The 23,390-nt window shown below is 32.8% G+C and overlaps 1 protein-coding gene across 3 annotated transcripts; it reads left to right on the top strand.

Moving 5' to 3' along the window:
• Window positions 1–3,077: 3,077 nt before the first annotated feature.
• Window positions 3,078–16,604, top strand: LOC126774780 (zwei Ig domain protein zig-8-like). 3 transcript variants are annotated; one of them, XM_050496333.1, is made up of 8 exons: window positions 3,078–3,263; window positions 11,052–11,143; window positions 11,824–12,101; window positions 12,885–12,962; window positions 13,492–13,575; window positions 14,906–15,040; window positions 15,371–15,584; window positions 15,791–16,604. In XM_050496333.1, the coding sequence occupies exons 2-8, from the start codon at window positions 11,083–11,085 to the stop codon at window positions 15,901–15,903; spliced, it is 963 nt and encodes a 320-aa protein (XP_050352290.1). In that variant the 5' UTR covers window positions 3,078–3,263; window positions 11,052–11,082; the 3' UTR covers window positions 15,904–16,604. The 3 variants fall into 3 exon arrangements, with proteins under 3 accessions (XP_050352290.1, XP_050352288.1, XP_050352289.1); XM_050496331.1 differs by having other exon boundaries at window positions 3,078–3,300; XM_050496332.1 differs by lacking the exon at window positions 3,078–3,263 and adding an exon at window positions 3,307–3,392.
• Window positions 16,605–23,390: the final 6,786 nt, after the last annotated feature.

Genomic DNA, 23,390 nt, shown 5'->3' with positions numbered 1-23,390 from the left:
GCATGTATTTTCAGATATATTCTCTAAGTTTAATAAGAAATCCTTTTGATAAAGTAACAAGATTCCAAATATTGACATGCCATGTAAAGGTCAGTTTTGCCTCAAGACATCCGAATAGTAATCGATATTTAACCCGCCATATAACATAGTATCGCGTATTTAATCGTCCAGTCAATATAGAAGTATATCTGATATAGGATTACTGTGAAGGTTATATTAGGTACTGTTTGTTCCTTTCTATACTGTACTTGAAAAAATAATACATATTGTATATGTATTTTCATGTATGTAAGCTTAGCATAAAAATAAAATAAAAGGTATTTGTTAAATTCTAACTAAAAAAATTAACCATCCCTTCAATGCCCCACCAAACTTTTAGCTGAACATATTTCCGAACCAAAACATAACTAAAGTACATCTTTTGTAGCTAAGAATGTTAGAATATTTCCATTTACACAAAAGCGTTTGCAAAATAAAATATTTATTGTCAAGAAAGCATGACATATATGCGTCTGACAACACATCAATAATGATACTTTTAATAAGATTCTAGAAAGAATCGGCTCTGAAAGATACACAGGACAGCGCTATGTAGCGAAATTCATTATATTAATCATCGTCAAATCTTATACCAAATCTAATCAAGTCCTTTGTCCTAAAATCATTCAAAGTTTATTATCATAGCAGATTGGCGGTTCGCCAGATGTTAGAAGCAATCAATCCGCTTTAAATTAGTTATAGAAAGTAGCAAGTCGATCTAAGTTTCGTAAGGTTTCTTCGGATATCATTGAAAGTAATTATAAGTTGACTTCGATCCGGTCGCGAAGGACCAACTCTCTGCTTGTCTTTGGTCTCCCCGGCGCCACTCTTTACTTTGCAGCTTTTGCCCACACATTTATTTAACATTTAACTTGATGTTTATGAATAACAATTGTTATTTATTATTATTTAGATACCATAGTTGCGTTATATTTTGTTATTTTGTGTTTAATTTAAATATTAAACTCTACGCCTAGCATTTAGGTTATATTACTAAAATTACAAATGTAAGTTACTGTCACTAAGATTTACAATTTAGCTGAAGTTCACGCCAAAAAAAGTCTGTTTACTTAGATAGTCTTTTTAAAATAATAAAAGAATTTGCAGTAATAATATGTTTAGCTTGCGAATTCCAAATTAAGAAGCGCATACCTTTAGCTACCTGGAGTATGCAGTATTCTTTACAGACCACTAGTTCAAAAACGTAATATGAACGCAATTATTAATTTTTAATATCTGAGCCTTTTATATAAAAGGTTCCGTATTAACTATTATAACGTTCAGTTTATTCATTAAATTTCAATCAATAGTTACATTTATGAATAACGAATTAAAAAAGTGCCTTAGAAATAGAGTATTGAATGTCAATCGGGACATCGATACTGAATAACTCTCAAAACCAGTTGGGACAGCAACCCGACACGACCAGTGAGAGGTCACGCGCAAGACCAGCGGCTTATCGTGCTTTCTGAGTCACAAGCTTAACACGACCAATTTACCAAATCTGTAATTATATATGGTAATTGACATTTTTCATCTGAAACATCCATTGGCACTACTTGGGCGCAAGACAAATATATATAAACTTTGTTATTATATACTTTTATAAAAATAAAATTACATTTATTTAAGGAATTTACTGTTTTCTGTATTAATTTATATATTGGTTTCCCTTGCAACAAAATTTTTCAATAATAAATTCCGATATTGACATCTGCTGCATCTGCTGCGTCTGTTTTTAATTATACTATCCACAAAAATTAATTAATTCAGACATTATGTCGACCCGCTACAGCTTTATATACTAGTGGGCCTATAAGGCCTTTACAAACTTGCTACGACAAGTCAAAGAGACGAGTGAGTTTCCTTTTTAACACATTTTTAGTCTTCCCTTCTGAGATTTTCTTTAAGAGATTTCTTATTCTTTATGAGCGTAAGATTTTTTATGACTTTCCCGGGTTTTAGTTCTTTGTAAGATCTGTAAGCTAATATTTCAAATCATTATTAAATGTTTTAGATGATCTTAAGAGATAAAATGTTATATTACAACATCTAGAATTGTTTGTGTTCAAATAACTTTTAAATCTGTTGGCGACTACGAGTATCGCTCCGCTATTTTTGTGATTATAAGTTAAACTAAGCAAATTCAGTAAGATCGAACACTTAAGTATAAAACTATCATATTAAGTATCAATGAAACTTTCAAGTTCCATAAAAATACAGGCGACTTCGTCGAATGAGTTTACTTTACAAGTTCTCTGTCCGTAACTTATTTTTCTCATATTCAAATTTCTATCGATAAGAAGAAGAAAGATGACCTCGAAGCCTCCAGCCAACTTTTATATGTAAATAGGTAGTTGTTTTAAAAATTTTGTTCGTAATAGCAGCCGTCTGGATTGCCTGCGGCCTTTTACGCTGAACGCTGTGCATAATGTACGCTGTGACGTCACACTCACTCTCTCCCTCCTCCGCCTCCCGTCTCCTCAGTCCGCGGCCCAAAGCGCCCGCACTCGCTTCACGCTATACGACTGTTTAGTCGATAAGGACGATTTTATAATACAAGAGGTGGTCTCACTATGTCTACGTACGTTAGTAGTGAGTAACCAGTTTGTCACCTAGAGGATATTAAGCACAAAAGGTGCCATAAAAAGTTCTTAGTCGAATTTGAAATAAGTTTTAAAAAGCCTTTACAGTCACAAATACATTTTTAGCATAACTACATTTTTTTCTGAATATCTTTCTTTATTTTTCCATTAAAAAAAAATATTTTTCTTTAATAATTATGAACTAATAGTCCATTCTAACAACATTAAAAATCTATGAGAAAAAGAATTTAACATAAATAATAAAAAATACAAATAAAATCGAACATGCGTTTTCTTATAAATTCAGAATTATATTTAATTTGCTCTTTCTATTGATAGAGCTTAAAGTTCCAATCAATCGTCTCTCAGCCTACAGTTTCAGGCGAAGCGCTCGTACAACTTCGGAACCGCTCGTCGTCACGTTCGGGTTCAGTCGCGCCACACTCCTCGCCTCGGTAGGACATTGGTCACGTGACCGAATATTCTGAATACGCGACACGCGAGCTGAAGTATCGCGCGGCGACACATCGCAGTCCGAGTGTTGCAATACAGTGTTGACTGTGCAGTGAAGTTTTAATTTTAAGACATGTGATTGGTTCAAGTGCGTCGAAGTCTAGCGCCATGTGAATTGACTATTAAGTACTGACCTTGGATTACTTTTTTAGCACGGATACATGTAATTAGTTTTCTATACGTTTATTACTAGACAATATCTTATGAGTTTTCGTTTTTTTATGAGTGAATTTTACTTGGGCCAGTTGTATACAGGTTGAACTTTTTTAAATAATATTAAATTTATTTTTATCTTATCTTATCGAACCTTATATTCTTACAATGGTTTGTTGGATATTAAAAAGTTTACATACTAGTGACAAATTTAAGACTATGAATTACTTTTTTTAGTTGAAACCCTTATTGTACAGAGGTTACAATGGTATCGTAAAAACGTCGATAACTTTTTTAAGCAAAAGTAGATTTTTCCAAATTGTTCTCCACAGATTATGCATAATTTTACGAATAATATTGAGACAATAAGACATTAATTAAAATTATATTTTACTTAATAGCTTAAAAAATATTGAACTCATTATATTTGTTCACTTAATGTCGTCGTTAAATGTCATACAATTAATATTTTCAGTTCACAAGGTGGCACCTAAAATATAATTGCGATTGCATTGTGATAACGATAACTAAAAAACAAGAACATGCCATTTCGCGTTAAACGGCGACGAATATAATAGAAGCCGATTTGGTCACACGAAGCCCTGTAGCCGCCTTGAGTAAGCAAGTTTGTTGATAATTCTTCAAACATTTTTACTGGTGGTAGAGCTTTGTACAAGCTCGTCTTGGTAGGTACCACCCACTCATTAGATATTCTACCGCAAAACAGCAGTACTTAGTATTGTTGTATTGCGGTTTGAAGGGTGAGTGAGTCAGTGTAATTACAGGCACAACATCTTAGTTCCCAAGGTTGGTGGTGCATTAGTTATGTGAGCTATGGTTAACATTTCTTGCAGTGCCAATGTCTAAGGGCGTTGGTGACCACTTACCATCAGGTGGCCCATATGCTCGTCCGCCTTCCTATTCTTAAAAAAAAAAACATACATTTTAAATTATCTAAAATGAAAACTGATTTTGTACTATAAAAATTTATAAATTTAAGCTTAAAGTAAGGTTTAAAAATATTTTTCTTTTCTTGAAATTCTGAATTATAATCATTAAAATGAATGATAAAAATGTCGTTTTTTTCGTGAAAAAATTTAAAAAACCAAAGCGGGAAGTTTTTAGGGAAACGTGTATTTCGTAAATATATCGTTAAGCGTAGTTTAATAATCTATAGCTATTGACATAAAGCTTTAACTGCTACTAATTGGCTCATTTTAAATATTCTCTTTGCGTGGATAAGTTGGGTATTAAAGCTATAATATTATCAATTATTATTTATCAACCATGAATTTAAGTTTATTATACGAATATATGGAGTGAAACAGTAACCATACCAGCGGTTCGCCCGCGGCTTCGCCCGCCTTTATTGATAATCCAGTTAAACGGGATAAAAATACCAAAATGTTTTTATAATGTTGTATTTTCGCTGTGATTAACCAAAAAAACAAATATTTACAACTTAGTGTAAATATTTGATATATAGTTTCGGTATATTAGTGCAATTATTATTGTTTTAGTAATTAAAGACAAATAGATATATTGAATTATTGTAATGCCTCTTTGTATACTATATCAGCTGCATTATTTCCATTTGCTAGACAACGATACCTTTGGCATGACTTACACGTGAGCATGCTACATATAGTCAAACAACAGTAAGTAATAAAAAAAATTACAATCCTTCAAAAGTTGCATAAGCTATAGATTTTAGTAAAGTTTGCATTAAACATAATTATTAATTAAAAATCCAAGCTAAAATATATAAAAAACAACCCTTCTAATCTAATTAAACTTTAAATGAGGATAAAACTAAACAATTTAGTAAAAATGTAATTTAATAAATTAAATTTTAAATCTCTTCTGGGCAACGGGTATATATTTATCTTATGAATAAGTTAAGTCTTAGCCATCACTTTTTCATTAATTTGAAGCATCTCAGTGCGTGTGGGCATAATATAAAGCCAGCCACGATTGGGGAAATTTTATAATTATAACATGTATATAAAAAGCCGTTATGGCCCAGTGGTAAGAACGCGTGAATTTTAACCGACGAGTGGGTTAAAACCCGGGCAAGCACCACTGAATTTTCATATGCCTAATTTGTTATTATAATTCATCTCGTGCTTGAAGGTGAAGGAAAACATCGTGAGGAAACCTGCATGTGTCTAATTTCACTGAAATTCTGCTACATGTGCATTCCACCAACACGCATTGGAGCAGCGTGGTGGAATAAGCTCTAAAACTTCTCCTCAAAAAAGGGAGAGGAGGGCTTATCCCAGCAGTGGGACATTCACAGGTTGTTACTGTAATATGTATATTTTATTATTAATGAAATATAATTCACCGCTATACACTCTCAATGGCAAATATACACCACTTCTTACACCACCAAATCTCTACTGGCAATTTGATTAAAAGTTTCGCATTATTACAATCGTGTGACTCGTAAGATCCACCCAAGCGTGACACGCTTCTGAGTACGGTCTAATAAAAATGCAAGGACACGCGCTGATAACGCTCTAAGGGCTCACGTCTTAACATCTCGCGTCGCCAGCGGAATTGCGACACGCTAACAATTTGTCACTTTGCCATTTTTCCGAAATAAACATAATATTACGAACCCTTTCATTAATACTCACTTTGTACATCTTGTATTTATCATATTAGAAGAATTTAATGGTAAACTTTGAACCTTTCATATATATAGTGCCGAGATGGTCCAAAGGTTAGAACATATGAATCTTGCCGAATATTGTAGCTTGAACCGCGGCAAACACCTCTGCGGTTTCTGCTGCTTAATTTGTGTTAATAATAATTCGTTTGTGCAGACCTGCCCGTGTGGACAACCACTAACTCATTAATTATTCTACCAACAAACAGAAATACTCGGTACTATTTCTATTATTTTAATTTTAGTGAACCAGTTATATGAGGAACAAGAGACATCACATAATATGTAGTATGCTGCTTGCTGTTTTTCACTATCGGAATCTATTTGATCGTCTACAGCTAAATAACTACTGAAATAAAAACGTGTTTTGTATACAGATTTGGCTTTTGCAATGTAAACACGACCGTGTCAGTATTTTTTTAACTGCGACGAAGCTTTTAAACAGTTTATAAATAAGCGTTGTTCATAAACATTTCATTACGAATACCTTATTGAAAATAATAAATTACGTAAATATATAACGATAAGAGCTTGATTGTGAAGCCCATTGCGACTTTATAGTAATGTATTTGAAAGAGCATGAAGTTTGATAATGGTTTTGAAGTCAGTGTCATTCGAAGAAAAGTTAAATCTAATTTGATATAAACGCAGACTGTCGTTAAGCTGTTTTTAAATAATAAGAATAAACATCGTCATTGTACACCAGAGCAAAGGATCGAACTTCAGAACACTTAAGAACAATATTGAAAAAAGGAGAAAATAAGACCTTATCAATGAAGTATTGATCTCTATAATAAATAATAGAATCTAAATATAATGTATTCAATAAAACTTTAATTAGCGAAAAGTTGATAAGACTATAAAATGAAAATACGCAAAAGACTTATAATTAACGAATTATTTTAATGACCCTATTATAATAATTCGTTACGGCAAAAGTGTGCATCCACCTTTCACTATTCGTCTACAACATTGATTGATTGTCGCTCTCAACGCTCGCCTTCATTATGGACGGTGGATATCGATCTCAATCCGGATTACATCAGTTAAGTTGTTCCTAAATAGGTTTTGAAAACCCTTTTTTATTAAATACTGAAACTGGACCTACACTGAAATCTAATAGCAGTAATGCCAAATTCTAAAACTTATGAATAGCCGAGATGTCTAAGTGGTTAGAACCCATAAATCGTTGACTGAAGACTGCCGGTTCAAGCCCAGAAAAGCACCATCGCATTTTCATGTCTTAATTTGTATTCGGATGAATGATAAGTCCTTTCCAGGTCTATATGATCTAAATATGAATGAATTACCTGGTAACCAACGCTATCCACGAGGCTTGTCTTAAGACCTTCAATGTATAAATGTTGCCGATTATTCTTAATCTGGGTAAGTTTCATAAGTAATTGAGCAACTTTAGTATATTTTTTACAGCAGTACTTTATGTTTATAAAGTCTCATTCACGTTATGTGTGTATGTTAATATCAAATTGAAGCGTTAGTTAAGCACACACATTGTAAGAAGTATGACGCAATTTTTGTTACAAGATCATTCTGTTCCAAATTTAAAGAACACAGCCAATAAAATTTTACAGTCAGCGCTTTAAACAAATTTTAATGGAAATCAATTAAATTAATTCAATTAAATTAATTTTACTGGTGATAGAGCTTTGTGCAAGCACGTCTGGGTAGGTACCACCCACTCATCAGATATTCTACCGCTAAGCTGCATGTGTCTAATTTCACTGAAATTCTGCCACATGTGAATTCTACCAACCCGCATTCGAGCAGCGTGGTGGAATAAGCTCCAAACCTTCTCCTCAAAAAGAGGAGAGGAGGCCTTTAGCCCAGCAGTGGGACATTCACAGGCTGTTACGGAAGCTGCAAGACTTGGTATTATTTTGTTCCGGTTTGAAGGGTAAGTGAGCCAGTGTAATTACAGGCACAAGGGACGTAACATCTTCGTTCCCAAGATTGTTGGCGTATTGGCGATGTAAGGAATGTTTAATATTTCTTCATCACCAATGTCTATGGTCGGTGGAGAACACTTAACACCAGTTGGCCCATTTGTACTGATATCTTTGCGTTTTCTAAGTGGGAAGTAGGTCTCCAGATTAAAAATATAAGTTAAAGTAACTTTTACGCCGTAAATCTATATCGTGGCTACATTTATAATGTTCGTGATATAAAAACTTTTCACCTGGAGTTTCAATTATAATCACTCACTCACTATAAGAAGAAGAATAATTGCCGAACATAGTAGAACAAATTGTATTTAATTGTCATTTCCAAAATATGTTTTAAGATTACTAGACACAAGGTTTTCAAATAAAACAGTCGTGTAGCACGAGTTTTGTGTGTTTCGCATCGTTCTTATCTTCACGATCGTTTGTTGATTTCATACAAAATATGTTATTAATTATAGATGGTGGTAGGGCTTTGTGCAAGCTCGTCTGGGTAGGTACCACCCATCCCATATTCCATCACCCATCAGATATTCTACCGCAAAACAGCAATACTTGATATTGTTGTGTTCCGGTTTGAAGGGTGAGTGAACCAGTGTAATTACAGGCACAAGGGACATAAAATCTTAGTTCCCAAGGTTGGTGGCGCATTGGCTATGTAAGCGATCGTTGACATTTCTTACAATGCCAATGTCGAAGGGCGTTTGGTGACCACTTACCATCAGGTGGCTAGTCAGTATATGCCAGTCCACCTTCCTATTCTATAAAAAAAAGATGATTATTACATATATTGACGAAAAAGAGTAACTACTGACTTCCTTGTCGAAAGATTATCTAAAAATATGAAAATATTGATACATTTTTAGATAATTACTTAAAATCTAAATGTAATTTATTATATTGTTTTGATTTTTAAGTTTGAACGTGCGTTGTAAAAATCTATTAGATGCACGAATGTTTTCTATACTAGTAGATTGTGCATTTTTTAAATTAATTATCTAATATTAATTTGTAGTTGTTTCTATTTATTTATTGATCTTGCAATTTTTACATATTTTTTTCATATATTGTGTCTATTTTTTTTTCGGAAAATGTGTGTTACACCTTTTATTAAGACAGTTACAACAGATATTCAGATTTTTTGGAAAAATATTTTTAATTTTTGATTCTGTTAGAATATATATTGAATAAATAAAATTAAATTCCAAGCCGGTGATAGATTTCAATTTAATTTGTAATATAAAATAAGGGTGTAGAAGTAAATGTATTTACTTGCAAATAAAGTGTAATTTTAATGTTTAGATGTTCTTATTAAAGGCACATACTCATATTATATATACTTTGTTTTAAGGTCATATATATAACACTAATTTTTATTACTGTAAATCAATTCTGTTTTGATAATAAATTAACGAGTGCACCTGAGTTCGTGCACACATTTGAGCACTATAATATATCTTGCTTAGAAGCCTAGTCTCCGTTGCGAATGATCGTAATAGTCAGTTAGTTAGCAGACCAAAGAATACTTATTTTATACACGTTACACTTCGATACCGGTTCAAAAATAACTGAGGGGCACCGGCGATAGCACTTTAGCCGATTATTTGTCCCTCTATCATTTCATTGTTACACGCCTGTAACTTCGTCAACAAAAAAACAATTTTAATAATTTAATGTAATATTTTTTTAATGAATAATTTTTAATGAATAATTATTCTTCTTCTAAGTTACAAATAAACAATCATACAAACATTCGAATTAATAATATTGGTTAGAAATTCAGAAGACGAAGACTTCTTTAAATTGAGCGAACTATAAGCTCAGTTTAAACATAACCGCAGACAAACAATTGTTTATTATATTGTTAGTAACACAAAGATAATATTTAATCAGAGCAACCGTAACGTAAAATAACCCAAATTATATTTTCTTTTTTTCTGACGTTTTTTTGCTAATTAGCTTAGAGAATCTTTTTGTGATTAAATAATTTATTAATTAATTATCATGTTAGAGTCCAATTTACGAAATGACTTATTAATTTATATTCAGGATGAAATATAAAAGTAATTAATTAAATTATTCTTGTTGCTCAAGTCAAGTCCAAAGGGAAAGTTAGTAGTTAGTACCCAAAAATAAACGTATAAGATATTAGTTAATTGGAGCATAATTGCAAAAGTCAACCTCTGCTATTATTGTTATGGAAGATAAATATTTAACATTCATTTATTCGTTTTATTATTGCTTACTAGCTTTGTGATCCGGAATAGCAAAATGGTTAGAACTCGTGAATCTTAGTCACAGACCGCGGTCTATAACCCGGGGCGGCCGAGTCGGACTTCATGTGCTCAAATTGTGTTTATTTTAATTTCGAAACCTGCATGTGTCCGACGAAAGCCTTTACTTCTTCAAAGGTAGAGGATGCGCTATCCCAAGTGGACACTTACAGCTTCCTGCTACTTACTAGCTTATTTATCTAATTACCGACTTCACACGGGTTAATATATATATATATATTACCAATACATTCTATATTTTTGTTAATATATTAATTTTGTTAAACAAATATTATAACACTCTCCACCCTTAATGAGTTAATAAGTTTTATCTTATATGTTTATTCAAAGATGCTTTAATATCTCTTTAACTATTAATCAAACATAAAAAGTATATTGAAAGATATTTCAAAGATTTCGTGTTTTATTTTTGTAGCTACATATTTAAAAGAAGATGCAACATATGACTCATGATTATGTTTATCCTGAAATATATATGTAGCTATAGCTTGTCAAAAGAAAAAGTATCAAAGGCACAGGTTGACCGTTTATTAGCTCAATTTCATTGTAGTCCAGAACCAAACAGTGTCTGACAAACACATAAATCTATTAACTTTTATGGGTTTGTATTAGAGCTGAAATTATAAGTTCGGTTTCTGCAGATTTATAATTTAAGACAATGAGACAGTAGGCACATAATCCCGGGGACTAGCATACGCAGCATAATATTTTTAAATCGTAATTCGAACTGGACAAAAAATAAAGCAGCATTTCTGTCACAATGTTTAGTTTGATTATGATTGTGTTTGTATGTGAAAGTAGCCTGAACATCTGACATTAACAATACTTACAGGTTCTCAATAACGTGTCACTAGCGACGGCGGATGGCGGCCGCACTCGCCCTAACGCTTCTCGCCGCGCTTCTCTCGCCCGCTGGTACTGCCGGTAATATTGATTTAATCATTTTCAGAACGCTCACTTATAATTAATTAGCTACATAGATGTTAACAATCACCATCGCATAAAGACGCTAGCACTGCAAAAAGAACGAACTCCTCTTTACAGCTTCGATGCACCGGCAACAATTTGGTTTAAGACATTTATTTCTCCAAAAAGAATACAATTAACTTAATATGAGAAATACATGTTTATCATATAAATAAATACAAACCATCGGACCTTAAATGTTTTCCCTTGCCCACCCTTCCAACCTGAACACAAAAATGCGTGGTTGATGGTAGAATATGTTATAAGTGGAAGGTCAATAATATTCTAATGTTAATATACCGTTCGCTGATTCGTCAAATTATTATATTGCCGATGCATTCAATCTCTGTTTACGAAAAAACTGGTTTTCTTTTTAAATATTGGTATTGTATTGCTCAGTGCCGTGCCATTGGAGAGGCCTATATCCAGTAGTGGACGACAGTGGGTTGATGATGCTGATGATGATGATTGTATAAAATTTAACTTAGTACATGAAATTATCATTTATTACTATTTATAACCTGTATACTAAATACAAATCTGTTTTTGTTGTTGTTTTTGCAAGGGAGAATCTTGAAGAATAATTTGAGCTGTTTAAGTACATTATATTATGAATTCAAAATATCTTTTGGTCGTAGAGCGGGCGCGGCGCTCAGCGGGCGAGGCGGCCGCTGTAGAAATCAACCAGAATGTACCAGAAATCACGCACACGGAAATGTCTCAAGCAGAGATAGACGCGGCGGCTCAGGCTGAAGCTGAAGCGGCAGGCGTACCAGCTTGGCGGGACCTCTGGTACTCCTCATTGGAGGCTCTGAGACGGGAGCCCACTATAAACAACACTCAAGAAGACATACTCGTTCAGCTCGGTGGTGTTGCTTTTCTTCATTGTCCCGTGCGGAATCTTGGTGAAAGAGGCGTAAATAATCTTCTTCTTATATTAATCTTTTCATAACATATTACATGTGATATAAGGATAATTATTTTATTTTTTATGTATGTGAGGTATACGTTACAAAATGCATACAATACTATCCTAAAAGTGTATCCTTTAAATGTTGTAATTATCGTAGTCATAATTACAATGTCGCACATTAAGTATAATAATTACTTTGCTTACTCTTTGTGTCTCTAGTGAGTTTTGCGTTTATATGTATAGAATTACGCTTCTGGTGTTGTTTAAAAACAACAGGCGTATTGTATATAGCTTATAGCTTATATAAGGTCTAAATGGTCACATGATCACTTAACATCATATTGAAAAAACATGTTCTCTTACTGATTACTGAACATTTCCAAAATAGCTGCGCGACCAAGTGATCGCATTATAACAAGTACTCTGTATGCACCGGTTATAGCGTTACAGACGACTTCACTACACTTTAAGCAGACGTGAACAATCCCTAATCTAATTTTACCAATAAGTTACTGCACAACGTATGATCAATATATGGATTATTGCTTACAGAGATTCCAATTTGCATTCAGTGTTGAATCAAAATAAAACTATAGTATTGAATTTGTGCACTCCTTTGTATTAGTTCGTTACAGTACAAAGAACGGCATAATTGTATAAGCACTGCCATCACCCAATATCCTAACTTGATGCGAGAATTTCCAGACAAAAAACCCAGTAACTCTTTACTATTTCATTCTTATATTTGAAAACGAGGCAGTTATTATACTTATAATTGTATTACAGGTATCGTGGGTCCGAAGACGTGATTGGCATATCATCAGTTCTGGTGTTTTCATGTACACCAATGATGAAAGATTTCAGGTAAGTCTTGTTAAATTAACTGTCTGACATGACAGACATAACTCTCAGTAAGTGTACATACATTGAACAAATCAAATAGTACATATCCACTTTAATAATACTAAGATTACGTTCTATATAATAATATATATAGTTATCATAGCACAATATACTTTTTTTACATCAAATATTTAAAAATATATTTAGATAAAAATACAAATAATTACTGTACAAATCATGACCGCGTGGAATGGTGGCAAAATTGCTAGAAGCATTTTCGCGTTTTACAGTTACGATTCTCAAGACGATAAATGAACCAGTTAATGGAAGTATTAAGATAGGGATGCGAATGTTTTGGTTTTTTGATTTTTTGTACTCTTATTCTATAATATAATTATTATTAATGACATCATCACTACATACTAATATCAGTGAGTTTGTTTTAAGTCTAATTTTGGCTCAATTCTATAGGTCTTTCAATTTATAATTTGTTCTCGATGCGATTATGGAATAATTTAATTTCTTAATTAATTGTTCTTTTTTCCTTTAGGTTCTGCACAGTGAAGGTTCAGACGACTGGATTTTGCAAATAAAATACGTACAGAAACGTGACAACGGAACTTATGAGTGTCAGGTATGCTTTAACTTTGTTATAGTAGTGTAATAACTCATCCAATCCAATCAAAATTTTTTTTTATCTCATGATATATTTTTAGATTTAATAAAGATTATTAAAATTGTTTTTCTTTTAAATCAAATCGAAATATACTTTATTCAATTAGGATGAAAAAACTTTGTACTGACTCTTTTCAACAGACTTCAAAAGTAAGTTATATATAAATGTTTGACTTTTTGTTTGTTTACAGTTTAAGCTGGTTTAGTAATATAATTTTCATTGGCGTACTTTCTAACGATTTTCGATAGTTGAGAAAAGTACGTTTATTTATGTATCATCAATGTATGCTTATCAATAAACTTATTGTGATTAGGGAGTAGCCCTTCTCAAAAATGAATCTGTTCTCTAAAAATTAAATAATAATATACTTGTTTTTTTATCAAACGTTCGCACTTCAAAACTGCGTAAAGTCACATAAAAAATCTCTTAATTTAGGCATTGACAAGTGAATACCACTTCCAAATAAAATGTATTTTTTTTTCATTGGGGCGATAAATAGATGTACTAGGAAAGTAAAAGTTTGTATAAATAATATATTCCACTGCTGCTGGCCTTAGCCTCCGCTTCTTTTGGCGAGAAGGTTTGTCCTTTACTCTACGACGTTTTTCCAATGCCGGCTGTTACACATATACATATACACATATGGCAAGTGTACAGTTTTCAATGTTTTCCATCCGCACCGAGCACGACGTGAATAATAAATAAATTAAACACGTGAAAGGATCTCGTGCTTGCCCGCGTTTGAACCCGCAATCTTTGCTTAAGATTTTGGCCATTAAGCCATATTGACTCTCAGCTGTATTAGATAGTCCTTCAAGAGTTGTTAGAATCATTTAAAAAATAAATAAAGTGGTAGCTTACAATTTTTCTCGTGTAATTTTTTAATTTTTCACACAAACTTTATCACTCCATTTTAACTTATTCCCGGAGGATTTATAAAATCCTTTCTAAGCGAGCTCCCACAATCTAAGAGAAACATAAGTGCCCCAAGTTTGTAACTTTTGTAGTTCCGAAGATTTCTGAGTTCGTGATGTCTGAGAGAATCAGTGGACGGAGACAAATAGCCTTTATTATAAATTCTTTGTATTCTGCCTTCGTAGAATAATATTAACAAATTCTATAATAGTATATTCCTCGCATGAGGTTCCTTAATCATTTCTCTGAAATAGTTTTTGGACATCAATCTTAAAGAAATTTACTTTAAATGAAATTGGCCATATTATTGTTATATACATTAGCCATTAAAATGTGATCTATTCGTCTTATAACATATGTATTTCTGCCGTAGGTTTCCACCGGGTCGGGGACCCTGTCACGTCTCGTGCACCTACACATAGTTGTTCCCGAGGCATTTATACTTGGTGCCGACGAGTACCATGTTGATGCAGGTTCCACAATCAATCTCGTCTGTATCATTGAAAAGGTTGGATTTATTATCACTATTTGTTTTGTTTTTTAATTAATTAAGCATATCAATATTGAAAAAAGGCTTCCTGAAAACTTATCCAATAATATGACAAGACATGGTATGGCTAACGCAGTGTTTATTTATACATAAATAAAGCACATGTGATCAAAACAATAAACAGAAAGTGCGTCTGTGACCTAAACTCCAAATGTTTTCTGACCTATACGCGGCCAACACAAATTTGAACCTTGAAATGTTGCTCTTATCGTGCTTAAAGAAGTTTCACTTCAAAAGTATAGAAAAAGTAAGTGATTAAGTATTTTTTTGTTCTAATACAATGCTCAGAGTCCAGTACCACCACAATACGTGTTCTGGTACCACAACGCGCGCATGATCAACTACGACGCGGCGCGCGGCGTGACGGTCGCGACTGCGCCGGGCGCCCGCACACAGTCCGCGCTCGCGATCCGTTCCGCCGCGCCTGCGCACTCCGGGAACTACTCGTGTCGCGCCGCCAACACAGAACCCGCACATATTTATGTATATGTCTCAGAAGGCAGTAAGTACCTGTAATAGCTTACGATTAGTGTAATCATTAGTGTAGCTATCAGACAAAAGGAAGACGCGAGTAATTATGGGTGAACAAGTGAGATGTGAGGCGAATGGAAGAGAAAATTGCGCTGATCCCAAATAAATGAGATAAGAGGATGAAATAATTATTTTGTAAGTAAAGAATTGTCATCAATTATTGTTTCGTCTGTACAGGTGACAAGATGGCCGCCACATTGAGCCGCAACGCCAGTAATACCCTAAGTTACTGGCTAGTGCTGTTGATCACATGTTCGTACGCTGTCCTGTGGAGTCACAACACGCTATAGTCTCGATAAATATGTCCATACGAACGTATACAATACAAAAGATAACATTCCTCTGATTATATAATTAAAAACGATTAGGTTTAATAATATACTTGCATTGTTTGAGTTAGTTTTTTTTATAAAATTGAAGATATGGAAACATTAGTATTTTAAAAAACTAATCTGGAAAATTAATTATATAATATAAACGTGCAAATAGTGTTAAATCAATATTTGTGACATGAAGAAAAGTTTAGTGTTCCAAGCTACTTCAGGTACAATGTACATACGGACATTACGACCTTCCGAAAAAGGCAATTTATGTTATATTTAAATTCTTTTATTTTTTTAATATATTTGTTTTAATTTTGCCGAAACTACGGCCATGTACGAAAATAATATTTAAACTTACTCACTCAAAAACGATTTCAATTTTCTAAGGTGTAGCCGCGAATTCGGATACATATTTTAGTTCTGTGTTATTGAAATCTTTATTTTTCCGAGTCCTACGAACATCCAAAGTATAAAACTATGTTAATATTAATGACCTTCGGCAGAAATCTTTTCAATACTATTGCATGAACAGATACCAATCTGTTACTAATTGTATGTAGATATAATTTTAAACATTACGGGAATTATTAAAATAAAATTTACCTAAAAACTATATTTGTGTTCAAATATTTTAGTGTTTTTATTTATTCCAATATACATTTACAATTATATATATTAATTATTTATATTGCTCAAAGCAAATAAGAGATATCGTATACTCTCATTACTTGTACAAAATTTTGATGATATAATTACATTTAATGAAGAATCGTTAAATTATAATAAGTTTGTTGTTCGTTTGATATTTCTCTACGCACCTCGTAAGTATATGAGACCGGACACACTTGCGTGTTCAAGCGAAGCGGCAGCACGGATTATCTCATGGGACCGGTGCTCATCAGGCGAAAAGTAAATCAGAGTTTACATACATCGACGGAGCGCGTGAAAGTGGGTACTAATTTACACGTATCGCCACGCAAAGTAGCGCGCCTGTTCACGCATACGTATTCCTACGGGCTACTGTTTGCACCTCTGTCTGCTTTTAAGTCAGTTAATTCAATTAAGATTTTATTACAATGGATGCTATGCTGTTAATTGTTTAAGTAAAAACATTACATGCACGTCGATTCGCAAAGTGTGCGCTAGTCCTATGGCTGCATACACACCTGTGTGGTATCAAAAAACTTGCGCGATTACACTCCCCAATCGCTGATTAAGCAGGTGTGGCTCAGGCGCGTTCGGTCTCTAATAATAAAATGGCTCAAATGACTTTTGTGTAAATAATATAAAATAATCTGCACTTGGTGACTGTAAAATATTAATATCTCAACGTTTGTAGTCTAATACAGTTACGGAACTGAGTTCTAATGTAAGATAACATTCTCCCTTAGAATTAAAATGATGATTCTGTTTATTATGTGTTTCATTTATATACCTTCACAACCGTAACTATGAGTAAGAATTTTGAATTAAATGGAACTCGACTTGACAGTGATCGACTTTGACGTAATTATTTTTAGTTGTTTTTCATAGCAACTAAAGCATTTAATGCAGATGATACTACGTAGAATGGCTCGAGATTTAAAAAATGTATGTACGAGTATTCTAGTTTTGTGAAAGGACGGGGCAGAAATATCGAAAAAGATTGTATGAGAGTCAAAAAAGTCAAATTTATTTCTACTATAACATTTTATTTGACTTATTAAAAAAATGAGCTTTTTTATAATGTCTTTTTATATTCACTGTGATTGTTATTTAATTTTTGTAATAAGTAATAAACATCGATACAAGTCAAAATCTAAATTATGACTAATATACACTTATAGTTGGTCTAGAAATGACTCTGTCGAGCTCGATATAATCGCTATTAATTAATGTTTTGTTGAAACGAGAGCTCGTGAACCATAATTAATTATCGGGTAACGAATGGCCTCGGCTCAACAGTGGCGCTAACTCTCAGGCGACCGCAGTGCAGTGGACGCGGTAATGAAAACTAAACAGAAACACTCAAACATTTATTACACAGTTTGTTAGAAAACTCGATAAAAGGCGTTTTAATTAAAACACTTTTCATTAGTTTTGCTAACACGAGGTATATTGATAAATTGATAATGTTTGGGCAATTCAAAATTTTTTTCGTCATTTCTCACATAACAGCGAAGCTTTGGCAAAGCTAAAGAATATATTTTTTATGACTTCACCGCCTTTTATTTGTATAACTTGTTCAATCAAAACAAAAGATAAAATAATAATAAGTTTGTACAGAGCTTGTACTATGGAAACCAGACAACTGATATACTACATATAGTATTTTTCTTTTGTAAATACATACTTATATAGATAAATACACCCAGACTCAGGACAAACAGACATGTTCATGCACACAAATATCTGTCCTGGGTGGGAATCGAACCCACAACCTTCGGCGTGAAAGGCCAGCATCCACCAACCACGACAACCGGCTCGTCAAAAAAAAGAGCTGATATGATCAGTCTGCATGTTTTAAGCTATTCGTGTGCTATATTTTATCGCTATAAAATAAAATTGGAAAGTTAAACTGTGTTATCTTTATAATCACTTTAAATAAACAAATTTTAACACAATTAAGGTAAGGTTTATCGCGTCTTGCACATGAACGCTCTTCGAATAGTTTACTGTTTATTATTTGATAACTTGGCAGCCAAGTCTCATATTTATAAATATTTAAAAATAAAAATCAATTTGTTCAACAAAACATCATATTTTTTGTCAATTTTATAGCAATTATATTCAATAGTAAATTAAAGTAAGATAACAAATATAAAAAAAAAAAAACAAAATTAGCCTGTTGGTGTCCCACTGCTAGGCTAAGGCCTCCTCTTTTTTAGAGGAGACGGTTTGGAGCTTATTCTACCACGCTGCTCCAATGCGTGTTGGTGGAATACACATGTGGCAGAATTTCAAAGAAATTAGACACATGCCGGTTTCCTCACGATATTTTCCTTCACCGTCAAGTACGACATGAATTATAAGCACAAATTTATTATATAATAACTGGTGGTAGGGCTTTGTGCAAGCTCGTCTGGCTAGGTACCACCCACTCATCAGATATTCTACCGCAAAACAGCAGTACTTGGTATTGTTGTGTTCCGGTATAAAGGGTGAGTGAGCCAGTGTAATTACAGGCACAAGGGACATAAAATCTTAGTTCCCAAGGTTGGTGACGCATTGGATATGTAAGCGATGGTTGACATTTCTTACAATGCCAATGTCTAAGGGCGTTGGTGACCACTTACCATCAGGTGGTCCATATGCTCGTCCGCCTTCCTATTCTATATAAAAAAAAAATTAATTTAAATGTAAAGAATAAATTAACTATTATATAACGAGTCAAACTTACCGAGTAAATTCATACTTGCAGTTAATTATTCGCCTAAGAAAACACTTTGAATTTGCCTATATATTTTTTAAAGAAACTTTATTGACTAAAATCGTACAGTTAGAACAAAAGACGGACTTAAGTCTAATGTCAGTCTATCGGTCAACCATTAGGCAAATTATAAATTACTAGTTTAAGAGCCTAGCTTTGCCCGCGTGCTGCGTTAGGTATCGATGGCAGCAAAGTAGATACGGACATCTACATAATAGCAATTTTTCAGGAGAGCACATTAAGTAAAAAATAGTTACCATTTATGTATCAATTAACTTGAAATTTTCCATGATGATTTAAAATAACATTTTTTATTTATTGCATAACGGACTTTATCGCTATTTTGTTGTTTTTCTGAAATAATGTAGATGTATTTTTTTACTTTGTAAAAACCTCAACGTAAAATAAGACATCTGCCTGATGTCCGTATATTCGTTTTAATCAAAATAGAGCTCGTTCTAATTAAAATATTTATTAAATTATGGTAACAACCTCCAGAACTATTTTTTAAGGATATTTAAAGAAATCTAAGCGACATAATAAAAACATTTAACAATTTTAGACTAAAATTTTGTAGATGTATTCATTTACTTTGCATATAACATTTCACATAGCTTCATCTACGTCTTTCAGTTAAACGTATTTAATTTCCTAAACCACACAAATGTTTTGTTTTAATAATGATGCATATGCAATAATACTGTTTTATTTATTATGTATTCATAATAATTATATTTTTTGTTTATGGACAAAAAAATCAAAACAATTTTTAAATAAATTATACTTTATTAACTATCAAAGAAAGTATTTTTTTATTAATTAAAATGTTTAGGCACCGTACGCAACGGAAGCTCTCAAATAGAATACATTTTCACCGTTTCTGCAACTTTTTTTTTGATGCTTAGCTCCTATTGGTTGTAATTATTAGCACTTTCAAACTACTTCTAATGGAAAAAAGATATCAAAACGTTGACGATGACGTGCGAATAAACTAAGTTATTATTTAAATTCTGCGTTATTAACTGCTGTTGATTCTCCTACGCTACTGCGTTTGATATTTTTGTAAGAATTATGGGAGGTATCTTGATATAAACTAATATTTTAAGGATACATAAATGTAGAGTGCTATAAATGATATAATTTTAACTAAAAGTTCAATAAATTAACCACGTACCCGCGTAACCGCGTATTCGCAAGAGTGTGATAAGTGACTGATGTCTTTGTTGAACCGCAATTCAATCATCTGTGGATACTCCGAAGTAAAGGCGGACAAATTCAAACGTCCGTTTCTACTGCGACGTTTTTTAAAATTCGAGTGTAGATGTATTCATTTACGTACCAGAAAATTGTAATTACTTAGAAAAATTAAAAAACTTTAATACAGACTTGTAGATTTATTTTATTTTTTTGGTTATTATAAGCTTATTTTCGTAAAAAAAGCATTTTCCCAAAAATGCAGATGTCCGTATCTACTTTGCTGCCATCGGTATTATAAGACAGGCATGTAGCCTGTCATTGGGATCGAAGCTTGTTTCATACAGAATTCATCAAAATCGGTTCATTTGTTTAGGGATGAAAGCATAACAGACAGACAGCGTTACATTCGCATTTATAATATTAATATAGACAGGAGCGCGTTACTATAAATATTAAGACAACATACAATCAAATATTATGTATATTGTAGTACATATATGTGTAATGTACATACAAACACAAATCTCTCACTGCTGATCTCTACAATAACATCGCTTGTATTAGGTCAACTGTAACAAACATTTACTGTGTAGTAGAAGACGGTTCAATTAAAATTACCTGTCCGACGTGCCGCCGTCACGTATCGTAGCGGAAGTTGCTCGTTTGTTCCTTCCTGCGCCGGACAATTAAGTCCATCCAATACCATCTATTTATTCGCAATATATTCCTTACCCTAAGGTTTACTTGAAAATTTTTTTACATAACAGCTACCCGACCGAAAATTGAACAAACATACATTGAATAATTTTTTATTTGGCCAATGACTTCTCTGTCTGTTAAAAACTGTTTACCAAATCTTAATCACAATCGGATGAATAGCTTAAGAACATATGAAGAACGAACCTACGGATATTTATTTTTAATTAATATTAAGAATAAGAAGACTACGACAGTAACTCTATATACGTATGTTTGTTACCTGATCACGACAAAATACACTTCATCCAAACTTTAAGATATTTTACACAACGGTAACACAGACGTATAAGGTTATTGGCATATTAATTAAAGGTTAAACAGCTAGTCCTTAATGTATACAAGATCATAAAATTTGTTTTAATCAAATTCAGCTTAGCCTATGTATTAAGCCTAGATACATAATTCATATTTTAAATTAAAAAACTAATTTAAAGACATGAAGTTATAGAAAGCCCCAACTGATATTCGAATCTCTTCCTGCCCGTGTTTGCCCCATTTTAGCGCATTTGTATATGACGAGGAACTAGTTTCGCTTGCTCACGAGCCTGCTCATCATAGATGCAGCACGTTCGCGCATTATCGTAGGGTAGTCATCCACATGACCACAAACATTGTTGAAGCACTATAACGTCGTGGCTAACTAACATTCTTCAAATACTTTTATTATATTACCTTTCAACAAAAAAAAATCTATTTTAACTTTTATTTATTTTTAGTACTAATCCTGTTAATTTTTAAATTGGTTTTGTTGGTTTAAGGAAAATAACATCTATGATCCCAATAATCGATAACAGAGCTATAGCGCTACTATATATTAAACTGTATAAATACCTGAGTATCTTTTATAAAGCAAATTCTTTTATCCCATTTATTTTGAGAAATAAATAGTATTAAGTGACAATCCATCGATTTTAAGAAGGATTTAAGCTTTCCTTCACGTGAACTAATTAAAAAGAACTAATAATTAGAACTAATTAAATCAAATTAAAAATCATCCATCTATCCATTTACTCAAGATCCATTTTACATTGCATCCCACTAGTGATTTCTAGTTATTTACATAATCATTTTTAGCTTTCGATATACGAGTCAGCCGTTAACTGTACATTCGTTGCCCTAACTGTGGCTAACTATATTAGTCTATACTTATTATATGATTATTTGTTTTAAGTCGAGATCACCTCGTTGGATATTCAGTTAAACACATGACATACTACTGAGTTTCATACTACTTATTATGAACTTTAAAGGCATTTCGTACTCGGTAATGGAGCTAATCTTCTTGAGAAAACCAGCGTGTGTTAAATTTAGCAACCGGCATTGGAGCATGGTGGAATAAACTCCAATCATTCGCTTGATGACCTGGTGGAATAAACTCCAATCATTCGCTTGATGACTTGGTGGAATAAACTCCAATCAATCGCTTGGAGACTTATTCCTTAAAAGGAATAGTCGGGCAGACTATTCCTTTTAAGGAATAAGTCTCCACCATTCCTTTTAAATGGACATATGCAAGCCGTTACTAATTTGTTTAAAATAAAAACTAGGCGAATCGAATTTAATGAAAACTTCAGAAAAATAAGTAAAAAAATGTAGACGTAAATACGAATGTAATGGTTTGTTTACTTGTTTACTGTAATAGAAGTCGCAGGTCCAAGCAGTTCGTTGTTACTGTTGACGGAACATTTATCAGCGCGACACAAACGCCGCGCTCAATTTGTTTTATAAATCTGTTCGTCACACGTGTGCCGCATGTTCTCGATATAAATAGAAAACTAAAGCTCTGTAATTTTGCAGTTGTATCTTTATTATTTTGTTCTAATACTCGTGAATATAATTTTTCCATTTCAGCTTCTGACAATATCCATATGTCTTAATGTTTTAATGACCTGACATAAAGTTTCATACCTATAATTAGATGTATATCACCCATCCATGTATTTGATACACAAAACAAGTATGAATTGATTGAAATATAAATAACTAGCAAACTAAAGGTTTTTTGCAAAAACAACAAAATAAAATATTTAGATAGCGGACAATAGTCACTCCTATCATGTTACTAATTTAAAAAAAATATATTTAAATA

The sequence above is a fragment of the Nymphalis io genome, chromosome 17 (genome assembly GCF_905147045.1).
Source record: "Nymphalis io chromosome 17, ilAglIoxx1.1, whole genome shotgun sequence".
Taxonomy (NCBI): domain Eukaryota; kingdom Metazoa; phylum Arthropoda; class Insecta; order Lepidoptera; family Nymphalidae; genus Nymphalis; species Nymphalis io.
This window is presented reverse-complemented; position numbering and strand designations above follow the sequence as displayed.

Excerpts from the sequence above, each read along its gene's own strand:
- LOC126774780 (XM_050496333.1), top strand. The coding sequence starts at position 11,083 with ATGGCGGCCGCACTCGCCCTAACGCTTCTCGCCGCGCTTCTCTCGCCC. Across the intron at positions 11,144-11,823 it reads CTCGCCCGCTGGTACTGCCG|AGCGGGCGCGGCGCTCAGCG; the intron begins GTAATATTGATT and ends TTTTGGTCGTAG. Across the intron at positions 15,585-15,790 it reads TGTATATGTCTCAGAAGGCA|GTGACAAGATGGCCGCCACA; the intron begins GTAAGTACCTGT and ends TCGTCTGTACAG.